At 46.5% G+C, this 18,908-nt stretch overlaps 9 protein-coding genes across 9 annotated transcripts; 6 read left to right on the forward strand and 3 right to left on the reverse strand.

Annotated features, from left to right (window-relative positions):
* Nucleotides 1–59: 59 nt before the first annotated feature.
* Nucleotides 60–972, reverse strand: N7533_000799 (KilA-N domain-containing protein; the record flags this gene model as incomplete). Its single annotated transcript, XM_057097449.1, has 3 exons — nucleotides 60–574; nucleotides 641–827; nucleotides 928–972. 3 exons carry the CDS (start codon nucleotides 970–972, stop codon nucleotides 60–62), a joined length of 747 nt encoding a protein of 248 aa, XP_056965942.1.
* Nucleotides 973–1,393: 421 nt separating this feature from the next.
* Nucleotides 1,394–1,844, forward strand: N7533_000800 (NADH dehydrogenase [ubiquinone] 1 beta subcomplex subunit 7; the record flags this gene model as incomplete). Its single annotated transcript, XM_057097450.1, has 3 exons — nucleotides 1,394–1,445; nucleotides 1,522–1,643; nucleotides 1,740–1,844. The coding sequence occupies 3 exons, from the start codon at nucleotides 1,394–1,396 to the stop codon at nucleotides 1,842–1,844; spliced, it is 279 nt and encodes a 92-aa protein (XP_056965943.1).
* Nucleotides 1,845–2,844: 1,000 nt separating this feature from the next.
* N7533_000801 (glutamate--cysteine ligase) lies at nucleotides 2,845–5,260 on the forward strand (the record flags this gene model as incomplete). The annotated part of the gene is made up of 7 exons (XM_057097451.1): nucleotides 2,845–2,855; nucleotides 2,940–3,012; nucleotides 3,081–3,146; nucleotides 3,223–3,365; nucleotides 3,427–3,552; nucleotides 3,615–4,200; nucleotides 4,253–5,260. 7 exons carry the CDS (start codon nucleotides 2,845–2,847, stop codon nucleotides 5,258–5,260), a joined length of 2,013 nt encoding a protein of 670 aa, XP_056965944.1.
* Nucleotides 5,261–5,768: 508 nt separating this feature from the next.
* N7533_000802 (uncharacterized protein) lies at nucleotides 5,769–6,254 on the forward strand (the record flags this gene model as incomplete). The annotated part of the gene is made up of 1 exon (XM_057097452.1): nucleotides 5,769–6,254. The coding sequence occupies one exon, from the start codon at nucleotides 5,769–5,771 to the stop codon at nucleotides 6,252–6,254; it is 486 nt and encodes a 161-aa protein (XP_056965945.1).
* Nucleotides 6,255–6,518: 264 nt separating this feature from the next.
* On the reverse strand, nucleotides 6,519–7,313 carry N7533_000803 (EGFR-like transmembrane domain-containing protein; the record flags this gene model as incomplete). Its single annotated transcript, XM_057097453.1, has 1 exon — nucleotides 6,519–7,313. The coding sequence occupies one exon, from the start codon at nucleotides 7,311–7,313 to the stop codon at nucleotides 6,519–6,521; it is 795 nt and encodes a 264-aa protein (XP_056965946.1).
* A 2,211-nt stretch (nucleotides 7,314–9,524) lies between these two features.
* Nucleotides 9,525–11,360, forward strand: N7533_000804 (uncharacterized protein; the record flags this gene model as incomplete). Its single annotated transcript, XM_057097454.1, has 5 exons — nucleotides 9,525–9,788; nucleotides 9,842–10,028; nucleotides 10,097–10,717; nucleotides 10,767–11,119; nucleotides 11,208–11,360. The coding sequence occupies 5 exons, from the start codon at nucleotides 9,525–9,527 to the stop codon at nucleotides 11,358–11,360; spliced, it is 1,578 nt and encodes a 525-aa protein (XP_056965947.1).
* Nucleotides 11,361–12,856: 1,496 nt separating this feature from the next.
* Nucleotides 12,857–14,003, reverse strand: N7533_000805 (uncharacterized protein; the record flags this gene model as incomplete). The annotated part of the gene is made up of 2 exons (XM_057097455.1): nucleotides 12,857–13,092; nucleotides 13,166–14,003. 2 exons carry the CDS (start codon nucleotides 14,001–14,003, stop codon nucleotides 12,857–12,859), a joined length of 1,074 nt encoding a protein of 357 aa, XP_056965948.1.
* Nucleotides 14,004–15,074: 1,071 nt separating this feature from the next.
* Nucleotides 15,075–15,674, forward strand: N7533_000806 (uncharacterized protein; the record flags this gene model as incomplete). Its single annotated transcript, XM_057097456.1, has 1 exon — nucleotides 15,075–15,674. One exon carries the CDS (start codon nucleotides 15,075–15,077, stop codon nucleotides 15,672–15,674), a length of 600 nt encoding a protein of 199 aa, XP_056965949.1.
* A 1,567-nt stretch (nucleotides 15,675–17,241) lies between these two features.
* N7533_000807 (uncharacterized protein) lies at nucleotides 17,242–17,991 on the forward strand (the record flags this gene model as incomplete). The annotated part of the gene is made up of 1 exon (XM_057097457.1): nucleotides 17,242–17,991. One exon carries the CDS (start codon nucleotides 17,242–17,244, stop codon nucleotides 17,989–17,991), a length of 750 nt encoding a protein of 249 aa, XP_056965950.1.
* Nucleotides 17,992–18,908: the final 917 nt, after the last annotated feature.

Below are 18,908 nucleotides of genomic sequence, written 5' to 3' on the forward strand. Positions count from 1 at the left end.
AGCAAGCCCAGTGCAGAGCCGTATTTCCAGAATCATCAATGGCACGATCCACTTGAAAGTTATCGGGGGGGCTTTGGAGGGTGAATTCGTGTAGCCTGAGGAGCATCTCCCACGGTCATAAAATAGTCGAGGAGCTGATCACCATAGATGATATGCTCTTGCTCACTGATGGACATCACTGTTGCCTCGTTCATTCCGCGCTTGCGCTTCCGTCCTCCATGCTGAGACATCTGCAGCATATCTTCATCCGCAATCATGGATGAAGTTTCCATACTCGCTTGCTCAATAGACTCGTTGTCATCGAATTGGTTGTTTATCTCATATTGCTGCTGTTCCTGGGGCAAGGTTGGTGGGCCCATGCTGCGATTGGGTTGAACCACATTGAATATTTCGGTTGCTGCTGATCGATTGGTGGATTTGCGTGGTGCCCTCGGCTTTGATGGAGCTGAAGAGTGTTTCGGGGCTGGGGGCGGGCTGCGATCTCCCGCCACGTAGTCGAAGATGGGGGCAATTTTCACGAAGATATTGTTACGCTCTGCAAGTTGGCGACCTTCAGGTAGAGGGATCCATGTTCCTGCGACACAAATTGGATGAGTAAACCCAGGTCCACCAGTTCTTCCCGTTCACGGGGTGATCATACCCTGATATTTTCCATAGCCACCCTGCACCTTCTCATGAACTCCCTTTTGGACTTCTCGTTCCAGAATCCGAGTTCTCGCAGGCTTGTCAAAACCGGCCGCCTTCAGAATATGTGTTGCGTTGATCCAATCATCTCCCCTTCGTCTCATCACACTGTCACCGTCGATCTTGAGCTCGTACACCGGGACCTATCGGCAATGAATTAGCAAAGTTGAGCTGTGGCGAGAGCAAATTGAATCCCCATATACAGTATGAGTAAGAAGCGCTCAGTCACTTCACAATACGTACACTGCTGTAGGTAGCCGAGTATATCATATCCATAGTCGCCGCCATCGTGGAGGTTGATGTCTTAACCGACAATGATCAGGTAAGTTTCCGGGTCGTTATGGGGCCAGTCAGCGACCGAAACCCCTTCAGGATCGACAGGGGAATAGTATCAAGAATGCTTCAAAGCCCGACACATTGCACGCACGCAGATTAGGACCGATAGTGTAGGGACACGATTTGCGGGTGGAGCAAGGGTGGCAGAATGGCAAAATCGCGCCGGCGCGTCTTTCTGAGGAGCGACCGCGTTAAGTGGCGCTAGACCCGACCCGGACAGAACTTGATTCACGTGACCACATCGAAAGGACTCGGGTCACATGATCATCGGGAACACAGGAAGATAGCGAATCGAAGGTGCAAATCGACTACCTCGACGTGCAGCCCGATCTCCTCCACGCTCTACCCTCTACAACTCTTACAACTTGCCGAAATGACTGTCGCCGAAGCGGTCAAGAGCGCCGTCGGCCTTGGAGAGACCTCCGGTACGATTTCTGAGCCAATTGAAACCATCTCGAATCCCCGAAACCTCCGTGTCATGAAGCTGACCACCTTCTCTAGCCACCCGCCAGGAGATGTCCGAGGCTCGCCTCCCCATGCAGTACCGCGACTCATGCGCCCACCTTCTCATCCCTCTCAACCGCTGCCGGCAAGCAGAATACTACCTTCCCTGGAAGTGCGAGGTATGGAGATCTTTCCAACGGACCAATGAACACTTTTGTCCAACGCGCCCCTCTTGATCTAAACGAACGCTGACATTTTCTCTTTTTTTTTCAAAGGATGAGCGCCACTCATACGAGAAATGCCAATACGTCGAATTCAAGAAGCGCGTGGCCAAGATGGATGAGCTCCGGGCCTCGAAGGAGGGCGCCCGCAGCAACTGATTTTGCGGGGAGCTTCTGAAGCGCTTGTGTTTTGGGCGGCCGGGACTGCTGGTCAAGCAGCAGGTTATGTACATAGATGATATACCGAGACTGCTCATGAACTGCCATTTTGGCGTTGGGACTCTTCAATTCTCTATTGTCGGATGTGATGTAGTGATTCAAGTTGATCTGGTGATACTCTACTCGTGGGCCGCCATGTAATCAGATGTAAGCTGATATTACTATGATTATGTCGGATTGTAGTAAACGCCAACTAGGGGCTCGGACGGGTCAGTCCTCATAAGACAGCCAAACACACCCGCGGACAAGCTTACCCCAAGATATGATTTTAGTGATTGGTAATCTACATTTGTCACTGCCCGCATTGGTCAGGAGAGAGAGTAGCACGAGCCTCCTTGTAGGATTTCTCTTTTTTCCCTTCTGAACGTTTAGAGCGCCGATCTCAGGACGTAATAATCTGACATGCAGCCCTGACATTTAGGAAGGCTTTTGAGGTGAGTTTGGTTTTGCCTGATGTTTAGGATCAGCCCTGCCTGGCGCGCTATGCGCCCGTTTGCTGTGCTGCATGTCTGTCGTGATTTGGGCTCGGCATTTCATGAAACCTGCATCTCTTATTCGCGGGATGCAGGGGTTGTAGAATTACATGTATAGAGAGAAACACAGAAGTGCTTCAGGTTCCTCAAAGTTGGTAAAGTACTATAGAGTACTAGTTATATACCTAGGTAGTATAGAACCGGGAATTGAAATGCAAAATCAGGTGATTTGCTTAGAAATCGGCCGTTATCGCGGAGATGCCCCGCCGGGAAGTGTTGCGCCTGAAAATTCCCAGTCGAGAATTAAAAAGAACCGACCGGAACGCGGGGACTATGCGCATTGATTTCCCTCCTTAAACTTCCAAAGGCTGCTTGGATAGGCAACCGATCCTTTGCCTTTCAATCCCTCCCCTCGCACACCTACTCTCCTCCTTTTGCTGGCAGAGAGATCCCCATCCGATATCGACATGGGTCTTCTGTAAGTGCTAATTTTCCTTGATGAGACAAATTTCTATTCTTTCGCATTTCATTATATGTTTAAATTACTGACAGTTATCCACAGAGCCCTTGGAACCGCGTTGGAATGGCCGGAGGCGAAGAAAAAGGCTGGCCAAGTACGCCAGTGGGGTATTGAGGTATGTCGGATGAGGGGTTGATGAATCACCTAACCAGTGTCGGAAACAAAGCTGACAAGCCAATGCAGCAATTACTTGCTAACTGGCGCCGTGCCAGAGGCAAGGAACGAGATGCTCTTCTATGGGGTGACGAGGTGCGCGCAACCGATCCTACTTCCCCACCCACTTCATGACGGTAGATGCTAATGGTCTCGTTCTCCAACAATCTAGGTCGAATACCTCGTGGTGGCGCTCGACGATGAGGCAAAGAAAGCACGGTTATCTTTGGCCCAGGCCGAGATTCTGAAATCCCTTGCCCGTGATGAGGCCCTCTGGAAAGCTGGCGGTGCCGAGCACGGCGGCAGTGGGGACCAGTAAGTGGGATTGATAGTGATACACCCTGGAAGTTTGGACTGCCATTCTAACAGTCCCTAGTGATGGCGAAGATCCCCCTCACTTCCACCCCGAATTCGGTCGATTCATGCTGGAGGCTACACCCGGAAGTCCTTGGGGTATTGGTTTCAAAGACCTCCTGAAGGTAGAATCCAACATGAAATGGAGGTAGGTCAATTGCGGGCGTCAGCATTCCATGAGTGTTTACACTTGCTCACTTTTCTTAACAGACGAGAAGTCGCGAAAGCGCACATGGCGCCGAATGAATCTCCCATAACCCTTACGACGTTCCCCCGACTGGGCACAAAGGACGACTATATTCAGCCTTATTACCCCCCATCCGGGCCCGCTTTGCGGTCTCAATTTGTTCCTGATGAAATCGCCAACCCGCACATTCGTTTTCCAACCCTGGCGGCGAATATTCGCACCCGTAGAGGACGCAAGGTTGAATTGAATGTGCCAGTCTTCAAAGATATTAATACCCCCTCGCCATTTAAGGACCCTACCGTTAACTATGACCTCCATCAATGGCCCGAGGATGACGATGTGCGCAACGGCGCTGCTAAGGACGACCACGTCTATATGGATGCCATGGCATTTGGCATGGGTAGCTGCTGCTTGCAAATTACCTTCCAGGCCAAAAATATTCCGGAGGGCCGAAAGCTGTACGATCAACTGAGTCCATTGGGTCCGATTCTTCTTGCTCTCACGGCAGCAACTCCGATATATAAAGGTTTCCTCGTGGATACCGATGTGCGATGGAACCAGATCGTCAATGCCGTGGATGATAGAACCCCCGAAGAACTTGGTGAAGCTGTCAGTTGTTCTGGAATTGAAACAAACTATACCACAAGCTAACCCCTGGCAGCCTCTCAAAAACGATCGCTGGAGAATTCCCAAGTCTCGGTACGCTTCAAACTCTACTTACATTGCTCAAGACCCTCGACTGCGGAAGGAATATCTCGACCCAGAGCTGGTCGTGGATGAAGACATCAAGAAGCGATTAATGGAGGGTGGGATGGACGATCAGTTGGCCACTCATTTCGCCCATCTGTTCATCCGAGACCCATTAGTGATCTTCTCCGAGGATTTGGAGGAGCTTGACTTAAATAAGGGCGACCACTTCGAAAACCTCCAGTCCACCAACTGGCAGCACATGCGGTTCAAGCCTCCGCCCTCCGATAAAGACGACATCGGTTGGCGAGTAGAATTCCGCTCTATGGAGATTCAAATCACGGATTTCGAAAACGCCGCATTCAGCATCTTCATGGTCCTCATCACGCGTGCCATTCTCAGTTTCAACCTGAATTTCTACCTGCCTATTCCACGCACAACCGAGAATATGGAGACCGCACATGCTCGCAATGCTGTCCTTGATCAGAAGTTCTACTTCCGCAAAGATCCATTTGCTGAGCGAACCCCCAGGCATGCCCAGCACTCGTCTAATGGCAGTACCTTTTCTTCAACTACCTCATCGGCGGTGAACACTCCCCCGCCTTCCCCGCCCTTGGGCCCCGTCGAGTCGGAATACGAACTCATGACTATCTCCGAGATCATTAATGGCTGCTCTGATGGGGGATTCCCAGGTCTCATTCCCCTGGTGGAATCTTATCTCAACAGTGTCAACGTGGATGTTGAGACACGTTGCTTCCTAGCAACTTACCTTGACCTCATCCGCAAACGTGCTGATGGAACCCTATGGACCGGAGCCCGATGGATCCGTGAGTTTGTGAGCAAGCACCCCAGCTACAAACAGGACAGCGTTGTTTCCGAAGAGATTACCTATGACCTTGTTAAGGCGGTCGAAGAGATGACAGCCAAAGAGGGCAAAAACGACTCTATCGGCTGGGAGCTACTCCGAGGCAAAAAGAACTAAATAGACAAAATTCTTCTCTGTCTTTCATCATGCAGATAGACAGACATTCTGAACATGAAAATATATAAGGACATGAAATTAACTTGCACATATTGGCACAAGGGTCAGCCCTTGGCCACATTTGAAAACCTTGGAAGCTCTTCTGTAATTTACGTTGAATCCACACGCGCAAACACACATCAGCCAATGCCTACCTCTGTACTCCGTATACCGGCGAGGATTGGACTCGGAAAGGCTGTTTGTCAATCCGCTTGTACTACGCAAACTCATATCATGGCACCTGCTAAGACGGAGATGGTAGACCTTCTAAGATGAAGATGTAGGTCACACAAGACACAGCAAACCGGGGCCCGCTGCAACGGTAGCAGTATCCTGGATGATCCAGACCGGGCCTAGAGCGGCTGCGTAGCCTTGAAAAAGGAAAAAGCTTCTAACCGCATAAGTGAAATATTCCAGAGAACAAGAGATTCCTATCTCAAGTGCATACCAGCCCCGTAGCACGCTAGTCATGCTCCAACACTCGACTACACCTTCAGACATGAGCTGGACCATACCAGCCTCAACATACATCGTCCCGGATACGGAAATCCAGACAGAGACAGAAGCCATCATCGCCGTCACTCGGGGCTTCCTTGCCGCACTGAGTGCAAAGTCACGCGTCGACTTTGAAAAGCATTGTGTTCGCGCCGGCGGGATGACCCTCTCGCCTCCGTCACCTACAGCTCTTCGATTCTGCACAATCGGTTCGTTCATCGAGTATATGGCGACGTTGAAAGACGATATTGACGAGCGCATTTGGGATCCCGAGGTCAAGATCCACGAGGCGGGCAATCTTGCTGCGGTGTGGGCGCCATTTCGGGCAAAGATCAATGGGGTTGTGGACCATGTTGGTGTTGAACTGTTTGTACTGCATAAATTGAATGGCGAGTGGAAGGTTACTGGACTGGCGGATTCTTGTCGACGACCGACTGTCGAGGAAATGGGGATGGAGTGACGCCATCCTTGATATCTCTGAGGAAATAGGAGTACATAAACGTGGAGTTTGGGAGGAATTTTTGATTTTTGGGACAGTTTTCATTTCCTACCTAGGTAGGTTCCTTCAAGTGTGACATTTAGTACTAGTATCGAATAGCCTGATCAATAATAAATAGATTTCCGCTTCTTTTAGACATAAGTTCGTTTCCCATGTTTCGTTTCCCATGTATCATAGCACTCCTTATCCAAAATACTCACTGACAGCGAACCTCCATACCAATATTTATGATGGAGAAATTGGCGAATGAATTTGACCCTCCAGCTCAGTCCTTGTATTGCTGTTGCTCATTTCAGCAGGGTTGTAATCTCCTGGAAGTTCAACCACGCGAGTAGGTGCATTTGACGACCCTTGAGTGGATGGGACTGCATCGAGCTGTTTCTTGGTATTCACGGCCAGATTATCTTTTCCAAAAGAAGATGGTGAGATATAAGTATCTGGTGAGCCGTATCCAGAGGGTGCATATCCCACATTAGGCCCTTGGTTTTGCGAAGGTGCCCGACGGCGTTGGCCGATGAAAAACAAAATACCCCCAATTATCGCAACGCCTGCTATCACGCCGATGACGATTCCTGCAATTGTCCCACCAGATAGTCCGGTCTCAGGTCCAGACACAGACCCAGATGACGACGTACTTGTTGCTGCGGTACCGGTTGCGGGCTGTGTGGAGGTAGATGAACTCGTCGTGGTCAGTGATGAAGATGTGGTCGTCGCACTTGAATCGACTTTGAACGAATTTATTGCTGCGGAGGCATTCTTGCTGAGCATATGAGATGCCCATCCACTCGCCGGACCAGAGCAGTCACTGGTTCCGTATAAAGAAATCTCATACGGGCCCTCTTCAGAATCATACTCAAACAGCTTTCCCTTAGCATTGCTGATCCCTGTACAGGGCATGGAAGTCTTTGAATGCTCGACAAATGACGCATCCGATGAATTTCGCCAAACCAGTGTCCATGCCTCAGCTAACGGCAGTAGAGAAATCGCAATTAGCACTAGCATGAGTATCGTATGCTGCATTGTGAGTTTACAGCAAGAGCTGAGGAGAGAACGAAGCAAAGATAAACTTTGCTGCATTGCTGCGCGGGGAGCCTGCCAGAGCCCTTTATGTCACTCCGATGATGTGCAAGGGGGATATGGTTTAACGAAACCTCGTATTCTGTGTGCATCGTGTTGATCCAGCTGAACGACTGAGCATGTAAGTGGGCAAGTGAATCCCTTGGCGCGTCCGATCCCTACTAATTTTGGTAAGTGATCTGCGCCCGTCTGCAGGGCTCAAAAGCATCTTGGATAAAGTCAGAACGAGGTGTCTTTTTGTGGGTCCTTGGCAGGGTAAGTTGCGTCCTAGGCTGATCATATCGGATTCTTGAAGATTTTATCACCGGCCTTCTATCGTCGGGCGGAGCGTTTACCTGAACTATCGAATCGGTCTTGTTATCGGGGCATTGGAGCATTCAACCATGGGACACCCACCGGGAATGTTCACATCATATTTTGGCTAACCCCTTATATCGAATCACTGATGCAACAATCTAGGCATCTATTCTGGGGTGATGGCTCGCTCGTATATTTTAGGTTATGATTGGCTCATCTTAATCGTGCCGGCGATACTTCTTTGGTCCACGAAAGCCAATGAAGTGGTCATAGGGACCCTTGTCGAAAGCGGCTGAAGTACGAGAATGGAACTTATCTTCGAAAAGCCAATATCGATAGACTCCGCCGTTTCAAAGATGCCTCGACCAGTCAGAGATTTTGATGTGAATAGTGAGTCTCTATCTAGTCATCAAATAGTATAGATTGCCTTGAAGATAACAAAAGCTCCAACTCGAATTTAGTATCATGTTGATTCCCATTTAGATTAAGGCTCAATCTTGAAGTAAATCCAAACACGGACCGATTTAGTCTTATTCAAACACGATATGCGGCGCCTTACTTGCCCCGATGACTCATGGATAGGATGATAACAAATTTGAGCCAAAATGCCAACTTCTAAGGTTCAAGAGGTAATACCTAGGTATATATCTGACACAAGTAGAATTTATAAGTTATCAGGCATACCTACCTAGGTACATGCATATATACCACCTCTCATTATGTCGAGTTTCGAAAATGAAATCAAAGCTCTGGAGTACCTAAGTAGGTAGCGGATCCTTCCAATTTGTTTCTCACCCCTTACTAGTGCTATTATACTAGTAATTATAACCTGTAAGTCTGCTCAATACCAGCACAGGGCCTACGAGTAATCTTGCGGTCACTCTTTTTCCCATGGGAGTTTTGTGTTTAATGGATTTGATCTCAGCTCAAGCGGATCTTCCGCATTAAAATGTGCCAGAGTATTGTTTCACTTAACCAATAGACCCTCTAATAAGCCCTGGAGTAGGAAGTATTCCTGAGTTCTAATAACTTCGAGATAAAAGCTTCAAATATGCTACTAGGCACGATATGATTAGTGTACAGTACCTAACTAGTACCTAGTACCTAGGAGTCAGCTTGAACCTCGGGGGCCTTATGAAAATCATTACTAATTTCGAATTACCAAATGAAATTTCTTCAAGACAGCACCCCTCACAGAAATACTTTCATATTGCCCAGGTGGTGAGGAGTGGAGCTTCGGGCATAGATTCCCTTGTTGCCGCTCCGAGGTCCTACATATCTAGTCATTCGCATTACCTAGGTAGTACATTCACCATTTTGTGATTCCGAGCTTCTGTCGCAAATTCACCATGGAAATTTGCAAGCCAACTATTATAAATACTGGGGTCTGCGGTTAACTTCCGAGGTCCCATCAAAACCCCGGGCTCTCTCCGGATAAACCTCGGTCTTTGCGGGTGTCGCTCACCAATCTGGACAATCATCCGTTAAACTTTCCGTACTAATATACGCGACTTCAATCAACTCTCACATTACTAGCTTGAAGAAGCAAAATTCAGTCCCCACCTGAAGCACTGCCCTCTTATTTCCGGAATTCGGTCCGCCGAGATCTGAGTCCGAGAGCTTAACATTGATACGGCAATCAGCTCCGGTAGATCTTGTACACGCGAGCCCATCTCAAGTCGGCAGGTTTACTATCCGGATGCCGATCATGAACAACTTGGGTGTGGGGCCTGGGTTTTTCCCCGCATATGTACTCCCTCCCCGGTTTTTCTTCAGAGTATATGAAGATGGGGAAGTCCCAGGCTACTGCAGAGCTATGAAGGATTATTAATCCTTGAAGCTCTCATTTTAGTCACAATGATTCAACTGGCGCTTGGTATTGTCACCTTGTTGGCGACTGTCCATGCTGCACCAAGCACCAAGTCTCCAACTGCTACGGTCCGCAACGGAACCTATTCCGGGGTCCACAGTAGCACATACGACCAGGATTACTTTCTAGGGATACCATATGCTCAGCAGCCCGTAGGAGACCTACGCTTTACCGTGCCGCAGTCATTAAATGAAAGTTGGGATGGAGTTCACGATGCGAAAGATTATTCTGATATTTGTGTCGGATACGGGGTTGGCATTCCCTCTTTTTTTTGACTGTTATTTGGTTGCTAACTATTGCCCAGACGGACTCTATCTGGTATCCCCAGTCGGAAGCTTGTCTAACACTTAATGTCATTCGTGATTCTTCTACGAAGAAAAATTCCAAGCTACCTGTTGGGGTTTGGATACATGGTGGTGGATTCTACATGGGATCAGGAGCGGATCAACGTTACAACATGTCTACAATTGTAGAAAACTCGTACAAAATTGGTAAGTGCATTATATCATGCTGGGAACAATTTTTCGAACATGTGAATCTGATCTCAAAAAAATCATAGGCAAACCATTCATTGCTGTTACAATCAACTATAGACTTTCCGCCTGGGGGTTTATCAGTTCAAGCCAAGTTTCCGGTACAGGTAATACCAACCTCGGTCTGCGGGATCAGAGACTTGCACTTCATTGGATTCGAGAGAACATTGCTGCGTTTGGTGGAGATCCCGACAAAGTCACCATTTGGGGCGAGTCCGCTGGCGGTATGTCGGTGGGCTATCATCTCACAGCATATGGAGGCCGAGATGACAAACTATTCAGAGCCGGTATCATGGAATCCGGAGGTTCAATTGAAGCCAGCCCATCAAACTATACGACATATCAGTCAAACTATGATGCAATCGTTTCACAGGTCGATTGTGCAGACACAGAAGACACACTTCAATGCTTGCGCGAGGTACCATTTGAGACCCTCAATTCCGTTCTCAACGGAACAGGTGGCTCATCTGAGTATAATTTCTCGCCAGTGGTTGACGGGGACTTGGTCCGAGATTGGGGAAGCGTTCAACTCAACAAGCAGGAATTTGTCAAAGTTCCTATCATTTCTGGGACTAACACAGACGAAGGCACCGCTTTCGGACCGACCGGGGTAAACACCACTGAGCAGTTCTATGAGTATCTTACAAGTCAGAAAGCCCAACCTTTCGTCATCTCCCTTTGCTAATCCCGTATCAGATGGCTCGCTCAACTTCCGAACACCTCCAATTGTCGCAAAGAAGATTCTCGAGCTATACCCGGACATCCCTTCGCAAGGTATTCCCGAGTTTTTGGGTAACGAGCGAGTTCCTTCAAATGGTATCGAATGGAGACGTACAAGTGCTTTCTCGGGTGACTTTGTGATGCATGCAAACCGACGACGGCAATGTGAAGCGTGGACAGAAGCCTCCACACCCGCATACTGCTATCGATTCAACGTACGCTCGGCTGACGTACCGATTCTCAGTGGAGCGACCCATTTTGAAGAAGTTTCGTTTGTCTTTCACAATATTGCTGGCCTGGGTTATCATTATGGAAAGCCATTTGCGGGGGTACCACAGTCATATATCGATCTAAGTTCCATGATGACGAGTATGTGGGCTTCTTTCATTCATGATCTAAATCCCAATTCTGGGGTAGTCAATCAGAGTGTTCATTGGGGGGGTCTATGATAACGAAAAGCCGTTGGATCTGTTTTTGGATGCCAACACGACTAGTCATATGGAACCTGATACCTGGCGCAAGGAAGGAATTGATTATATCAACTCGGTCGCCCGGGCGTTCTGGCGATAGTTACTGGAAATTGGCAGCGACTCATGTGGATCAGGTTCTGCGGATAACCAAAGTTCCTAGTTTGAGAATGATGTGCCCCTTTGAATTTCTTTTTTTCAGAATTCAGAAGACCCTTTGACACACATTTTCATTGTATGAGCATTTCTTTGTCAAATCTAAGAATGCATTTGTATGACGCATGAATAAATCAACTCTTTAAGTTTGATTGGCGAGAAGCACCGATCCATTGAAAGTCCAATTCAATGAAACAATCATCTTTGCAGGCTGGTTTAAAGGCTAGGGAAAGGTCAGACTGGCTTCTTAAAATGCGCGAGGTTTTGGCGGTCAGGTCGAGAGCAAATAGAGCATCACACTTTTCACCAGAACAAGAGATTGAAAGGTTTTCCTCTTATAAGCTATCTTGTCTCAATCTTCTCTATCCTTTCCATAATGACAGATCAGTGTGACCCCGATAGCCATGAAAACGGCTCCAATACAGTTCATACTAACGGACAAGAGGGAAGTTCTACAAAAGAAAGCTCTGTAGGCAACTCTCCTCTCCAGTCTCTTGATGTTACTCCTAGTGAAATTAGCGGGATTCAAGTGATACATCAAGATGCACGTTCATTTTATGCTTCGTTTCCCAAACAACGAGATGGTTTTGTGGCCTGGCTTCAAGCAAATATTAGCATGCTCCCTGATAATCAGCCGGGTGTATTCTATGAGATCGAGATGATGCTCAATCCTATTTCACAATGGCTTTCTATATTGCTCCTCCTTCCTACTCATTTGAATGCCAATAAGCGGCCCGGAGCTTGCTTTGGTATTAGAGCTAATAGAATCTGTCAAGCGATTCGCAAACTCAGCGACATTATGAGAGGACCGACCTGCTTTGATACAAATATCCGCAAACTTCTATACATGATAAGTTTACTAATCGGGCGGTTGACCCTCGATGGATATGGGGAATCTGATGGCAACGCTATCCACTCTAACAATGAGGCTAATGAATTTGACAATAACTTGCAGTCAGGTATTCCTCCTTACGAAGCTCCCCAGCGGAGGTATTGTGTTATTTACCAGATTTGGGAGTTGATGACACGTGCGACATCATTTTGTGACTGTCGCCAGTGCTACCAGGGAAGAATTTACAGTGATTCACGACTAATTCCCCGCAGAGAACTATCCCTTGATGACTGCTTGTGATTTTTTGATGGATTACTGCCTTGATTTCAAAGTCTATTGTCAGTATCCATGGATTCAATAGATCATTATTCTGTATAAATTCCCGCTGTTAATATTAGTATTTGTATTTGAGCATTGGAACTTTTTACCACTTCTTCCCTGGTCTAGCCGTAATTGAAATTTTGCCTAAAATCCCATTGAATATCCATGATAGCCAATTTTTATTTACTAGTAAATCAATTCAATCCATGAAAAATTCCTTATATAGCGCTATGCAGTAATTGCTGGTAATATATGGTAACCAAAAAATCCCAACTCCTTCATTCCCATGATTAACTGATTGGTGGCATCTCATCCAGTGTGCTTTCCTCTTTGGTGACTCGAAGTTCCTCATATACACACTTTTCACACTGACACGGAAATTTGAAAGATTTTCTAAGATGTTCACGACGAGAATCTCGGTCCGTAAACCGCGTCAGGTCAAAATATGAGATGCAGCATTCTTCTCCGGGAAGAATATCGCGTGATGCCACGAAGACCATTCGGCCCATTTCATCCGGCTTGTGAACTATCTGTAAAAATTTTAGTACTTCTGAGCGAGCGAAAAGGAAGGGAAGAACGAGTGTGGATATTTGTTTTACATTCGGCACGCAGGAATGATTGGCTATCGATGCCATGGGATAGACTGCTGCGGCAAATTGTTCTCCTCGATCCACTGGGGGGGCCCGGTGATTGCAGGGCACCAGTTTCTCGGGGATAAAGGCCAAAAGAATTTGCTTCTTCTTGGCAGATGAGATGAAGTATTCGCTCGGCGTCGAAACCATGGGGCAGTGCTGGGCTATGTTTGAGATACTTCTTCACGAGCAAGGTCCATGATCGGACCTGGTCGTGAGCCCAGGTATCAACTGACCCACACAACGAGTCCATTGCCGCCCATCCACGTTTCAATTGTGGGGTTTTTGACGTGATGATGTTGCCGTCCGCTGGTGCAGGTGAATTGCGCATCTCGGCATGCCGGGTGGCTAGAAGGCGAACAATCAACCACATCATACCGAAATCATATTCACCACGTTTGGTCCTAATTGGACCTGCATATCTTTTGAGCCAGGTACATTCAAATTCGTGTCGATATTGATCGGTGCTTTGGCAAGTATTGCTACACCATGTAACGTCTGGAATGCAGGCTTTAGGGCAAGGGAGTCGCCCCAGTTGGCGAGTAGCGCGACGATTACAAGCGGGGTTGCTGCAAAGGAGACTATCGTTGGTTTCCGGCTCATCCACGACTGGGATAACTGAGTATGGGCGATCAACGAGTAGACGAGTGCCTTTCGAAACAAGGCCCGACACTCGAAATTGGCGGCCCTTGATCGGGTCAACACTCTCAATCAAATGCGGGTGGATCCAGTCGGGTGTCTGGGAAATCGCATCTACGCGAATTGGTGTCGATGAATCGACGGTAATATATACGACCTCGGACATGGATGGCGCTTTGGTGGTGCTGAGGGCTCGGACAGGGCGCAATTGGGCCTGTGGTGCTTACAAAATCGAATTTTGAGGTCAAGGGCAAAATTTTTGCACTGGATTTGTGCTCTGAACAGGACCGCACTGCTGAGCGATCCGTTTGGTTCTGGTGGACGAGTGGGCCTGTTTTTCGCCATTCTGGGCCGCGTCCAGCCAATACAATTGCCATCCACAGCCCCGAGGTGAGGTTATTCCGAGCGGCCACTAATGATTGGCGGTACTATCCCACGCATAATTTCATGCATATCATTGGCCAATGAAGCTTAGCTTAATCTAGAAAATCCATGCAAGGAAGCAGTAAGGATTTATCTTAGCTCCTGTTTTTTTTTTCAAATTCCGTTCTGCTACTGGCACTAATAAGGCGGTAAATTCATCCCAAATCCTGCGACACCAGAGCCCTTTCTTGATCTAGGTGGAATCAAAATTAAAAGAGCAAGCTTGACTGGCTTTTCGCTGCCCTAGAATGTTGACAACGAGTTGATTAATTGCCGGAGCGAAAAAAGCAATGCCTAGCGGACCCACATTCTGGCGTAATTTTAACAAGAGAAAATAAAAGCGGGCACAAAAAGCCAGAAAACAAGCTCATGGAAAAATGTTTTGAATGCTCTCTTTGTCCCATCAATAACTAGTTCGGTTTTAAAGACAAGGGCTTGAAATTTGCCAAATCGGGTTCTAAAAAATTTGGTCCAATCCGGGAACATTAATCACAAAGATGAGTACTGGTTAGATACATCTTATATAGGAAACTTCGGATACACAAGCATGATTTTGATTAAGATTAATGGCATTGACTCTTTGTTAACCGAAATATGAATAAGAACTTGAAGTTAGAGGTGGCTAATTCTTTCAAGTTAAAGTAAGCCTCTCCTATAGTACAGAGCATGCTGGGTTGCAGTTGACACAGCCGTAAGACCCTAAAGAAGAACAAAGGACCGAATTTTCAAGTTCTTACTATTTAACATCATTTCCACATCATCTCACTATTCTTCTATAGATTCCTAAATTCTAAATTCTCATATATTAGTAGAAATGCCGTTTAGCTACGACCAATTTAAGCGAAATCGCAAAGACTGGGTTGAAGAGCTTGAAAATTACAACAAGATATGGTACAGGTTTCGCAAAAGCCGACAAACCAATTGGGAGCGCAAGCAAAATTTTCTCGAATTGCTCCAAAGTCAGCTCAATCAAACTTTGGAATATGATTTCAGTGAATTAACCAAAACCAGGTGTTTTGCAGTGAAGATCCGTCAAATATTGGGCGCGATCCCAATAGCAACCGAAGATGCAGTTATTCGTGGAGAAGTATTAAATATGATCACTACAGCAATTGGCCGACTCACCTTTGATGACGGATATGGTGAAGAGGACAAATTTGCACTGAGATGGGATAAGCGGGCAATGAAGGCCGATAAAGAGTGGGATGAAAATTCGCCAGGAAATGGAGATATCGAATATTTCAGACGAGAACAACTTCGTCTCATATGGTCATGTCTCTCTGTGATCCTTAAGGATTGCTATTGCCTCCAGTGTGTTAAGCGCCGTCCTTCAGCCAATGCATCGGAGGCGATTTCGAAGAGTGCCTTGGCTTTGATGTGGCAGCGTTGGCGAAATCTATTTTCAGGTATATGATATTTGTAACTATAATCTCCTTATCTTAAATTGAATCATATCCATTGGACTCTGTGCTCGCGCGCTCCCATTTATTCTTATTAATAAATATGGTAGAAGTTACTGTCCTTAATCAGCCAATTTTCGCGACTCTTGACTTGTTCGTAATTATCGTGCGATTGCTCTGATAAATTAGAGAAGACAATAGTCTTTCTTTTTCATGAAAGAGCACTTTCAGCCCTTTGATTATAGTTCAGATAATAAACCTTTGTTCCAAGCAAGTTTAAAACTGGCTAACGTCGACCTCGAGACATTTGCTTGAGCTGCATATAAATAAACTGCGTGGAATGACACTGACAGGTACCTAGGTACATCGTGAAATTTAATAGAACTACAATCGAACGCTAATAGTGATTCATTCAGCAATACTGTACTACTTTAGCCAACCCTGGAACTTACAGCAAAAATGACTACCACGCCTAGCTCTTTAGTCTATTCTCCGAACTTCATGATTTCTTGAGAGAATATGGTCACAGCACTTAGAGACAAGCAGAAGCGACTAACCAAGGACCCGGAAACGAACTATGAAGACCTCGCGAATTTTTTCAGAGAAAAAACTAAATATCTTGATACTCTATTAAAAGCTGATATACGTGAACAGACAACCGGAGATTGCTTCATGGGCAAAGTCAAGCTAATAAAGTGGGTAATTGACGAATCGATTAGAGATGACCATCTAGGTATCGACCAATGGACCGAAATCTTGGAAAAATTCTTGCAGTGCAGGTAGGCAGGCTAACCGTTGAGGGCTACAATACCTCTGATAAGTATACTTATCACATGAACGAGGAGGCCAAAGCACAAACAAAGAAGTGGCGAGAAATTACAGATCAGGAGGATGAGGCACGGGAAGACCAGAAGAGGCATCACTGGCTTCATTCCACTTGGCAGCATTTTGAGTGGTACGATCAAACATGTAAGTACTATCAGTGCCTTGAGCTTATGAAATATATACCTCTACAGCCTGGCTGGAAATTCGGGGTGTAAGGTATCCGAAAGGGTATAGCTGGTGTTTACCTAGGTATTTGAGCGGGCCTAGGGGCAAATATGAGTGAAGACGGCCCCGAGATCCGCATTATTACCTGGTCGGTCTTGGCTCTTACAGGCCAGCTTGTTGAATTAATTCAAGTTTGTTGTTCAATGATTCAGAACCTTTGAAATCGATCCACATATCCGCTCGTAGTGTATAGAATAAATTCAATAAAGCTCGACAGCACTGCGATGAGAACAAACATCACATCGTTTTCCAAAAATCAGGGTCCACTTCAACATCTATCAAAGGAATTTCAGTTCACTTGGTATCTTCAAAGACTTTCGTATCTATTAAATAGCTTTGTTCAAATATTGTTTGTTCACTCAAAGAGTAATAAATGGAAGACAAAGACAATCCACCTATGTTCCATTGCCACGGTATCGCCCATACGAAATAAAGGCTTTGATATAATAAAAATTAATTTTCCTGGCAATTCCTACCAATACTCATTAAGCCAATCCATTTTCAATTCAGCATCAAATACCCAGAGTCAACATGGATGGACGAAGCCGAGCTGCTGATGCTACGTGGGAAGAAAAGTCCAAGATTTTTGCTTCAAAACGAGATGCCTTAATTCACCAGTATAAGGAGCTACGAAGAGAGGTAGCAGCGACTTCGAAGAATCGCCCCGCGACAAGTTCCGAGAGGCCTGGCGACAATCAAGATCTCGTTGAGTCAATGAACGACCTTTTCTTGAAAACGCTCCATCTTCTATACACATTGAATCAAGTAGGCATAGACGACACGGCAACGGGGCTTTGCTTCCGCCCAAAAATGCGGATACTCAGATTTATTATTGAAGGTGTTGTTGGGACTGACTCACTGAGACTGGCTGATCATCGCGGGGTTCTCGATATCGTCGCTACACATTTTGGAAGACTTACCCTTGATCCCAATGGTTTGTGGGATGAAACCGCAGACCAAATGGATAATAAGGCAGACAAGGTATTCAAGCATTACCTGGGTCTCGCTGAGGATGCCATCTACCGCTTCCGTAGAAGTGAAATCCTTGGGCGGGACTTGAGGTGGTTTCACGACTGTTGGCGTCTGGTTACCTGGTATGAACCAAACTGTGACTGTCTACAGTGTACCTTCAGGGCTCATTGCGCTTTCCGGGAGGTGTGCTGGGAGGAAAATGACTACGAGATGATAACCCGGGCTATCATTTCATCGGGAGTGGAGACCTTGGATCCTCTTGAGATTTGGAAGGTGGAGATGAATGATCGTTTGGGCGAGACTTACTGATGTGGTAGACTTTTGAGGGTATCGTGCTGACAGATGCTACACTTCCTTTACTAGAGTTGATTCGATAATGGTCAATAATTAACTTTCGCTTTGTATCTAACAATTTACAAGTCTCAGCAGTTGTCTCATATCAACAACTACTAGTACATGCCAACTAGCCGTATCTTAGGTACAACTACAGCAACTATCATTTAACCAAACTGCCAGTGAAAGTAACAGTATACTTTCACCCCACAACAACTCAGACAGACATAGGACTTTGCCAATCTTGTCTTAGTAAACCACAGTACCTCACACGTGACTCTAATTTCACATGTCAATATCCAAATTTATCTACACATACTACGTCACGACAAGCCAGTTGTAGATTTGAGCCACTCTCCAGGTTGAATTCGAGGTCGAGGCCTTACCCGAATCTTCCGAAAGTGGGGCGATAGACCATGTGGTCATCTCGATCTCGACTCCTCGAACGCTTCTAAATTAATGTCTCAACGGTCTCAGCGCCACCGGCGGGTTTCACAATAGATGAATGGCATCCGAGGTTCATAAGGTCGGATCCGGCGGCTCCGAGGATATCCCAGCTTAGTCAGTCAATTAATTTAGGTTCTCTCCATGTCGTCATTAGATTAGTCAAGGTGTGCCAAATACAGCAATTAATTTCGATCAAGAGAAAGCTAGGTCCGAAAAACAAGAACAAAAGGTTAAGGTTCCAAACCTCAACGCAGGCAGACGGAGTACACCGGGAAACCCCCATAGAAAATCATCATCATCTACCGCCAAATACCCGGATCTAGAAACGTCCCCGGTGACTATTCAACTAAGCGTAATAGTAGTGTTATTTACCGGGACGGGACGTCCAGGGAAATGCTGATCGGAAAACAAGAAGCCGATCGCGATCTTGTGTGGGGTTCGCGCAC

Source organism: Penicillium manginii (genome assembly GCF_028828005.1).
Source record: "Penicillium manginii strain IBT 31320 chromosome Unknown utg000001l:1.0-3466041.0:1.0-3467806.0, whole genome shotgun sequence".
Taxonomy (NCBI): domain Eukaryota; kingdom Fungi; phylum Ascomycota; class Eurotiomycetes; order Eurotiales; family Aspergillaceae; genus Penicillium; species Penicillium manginii.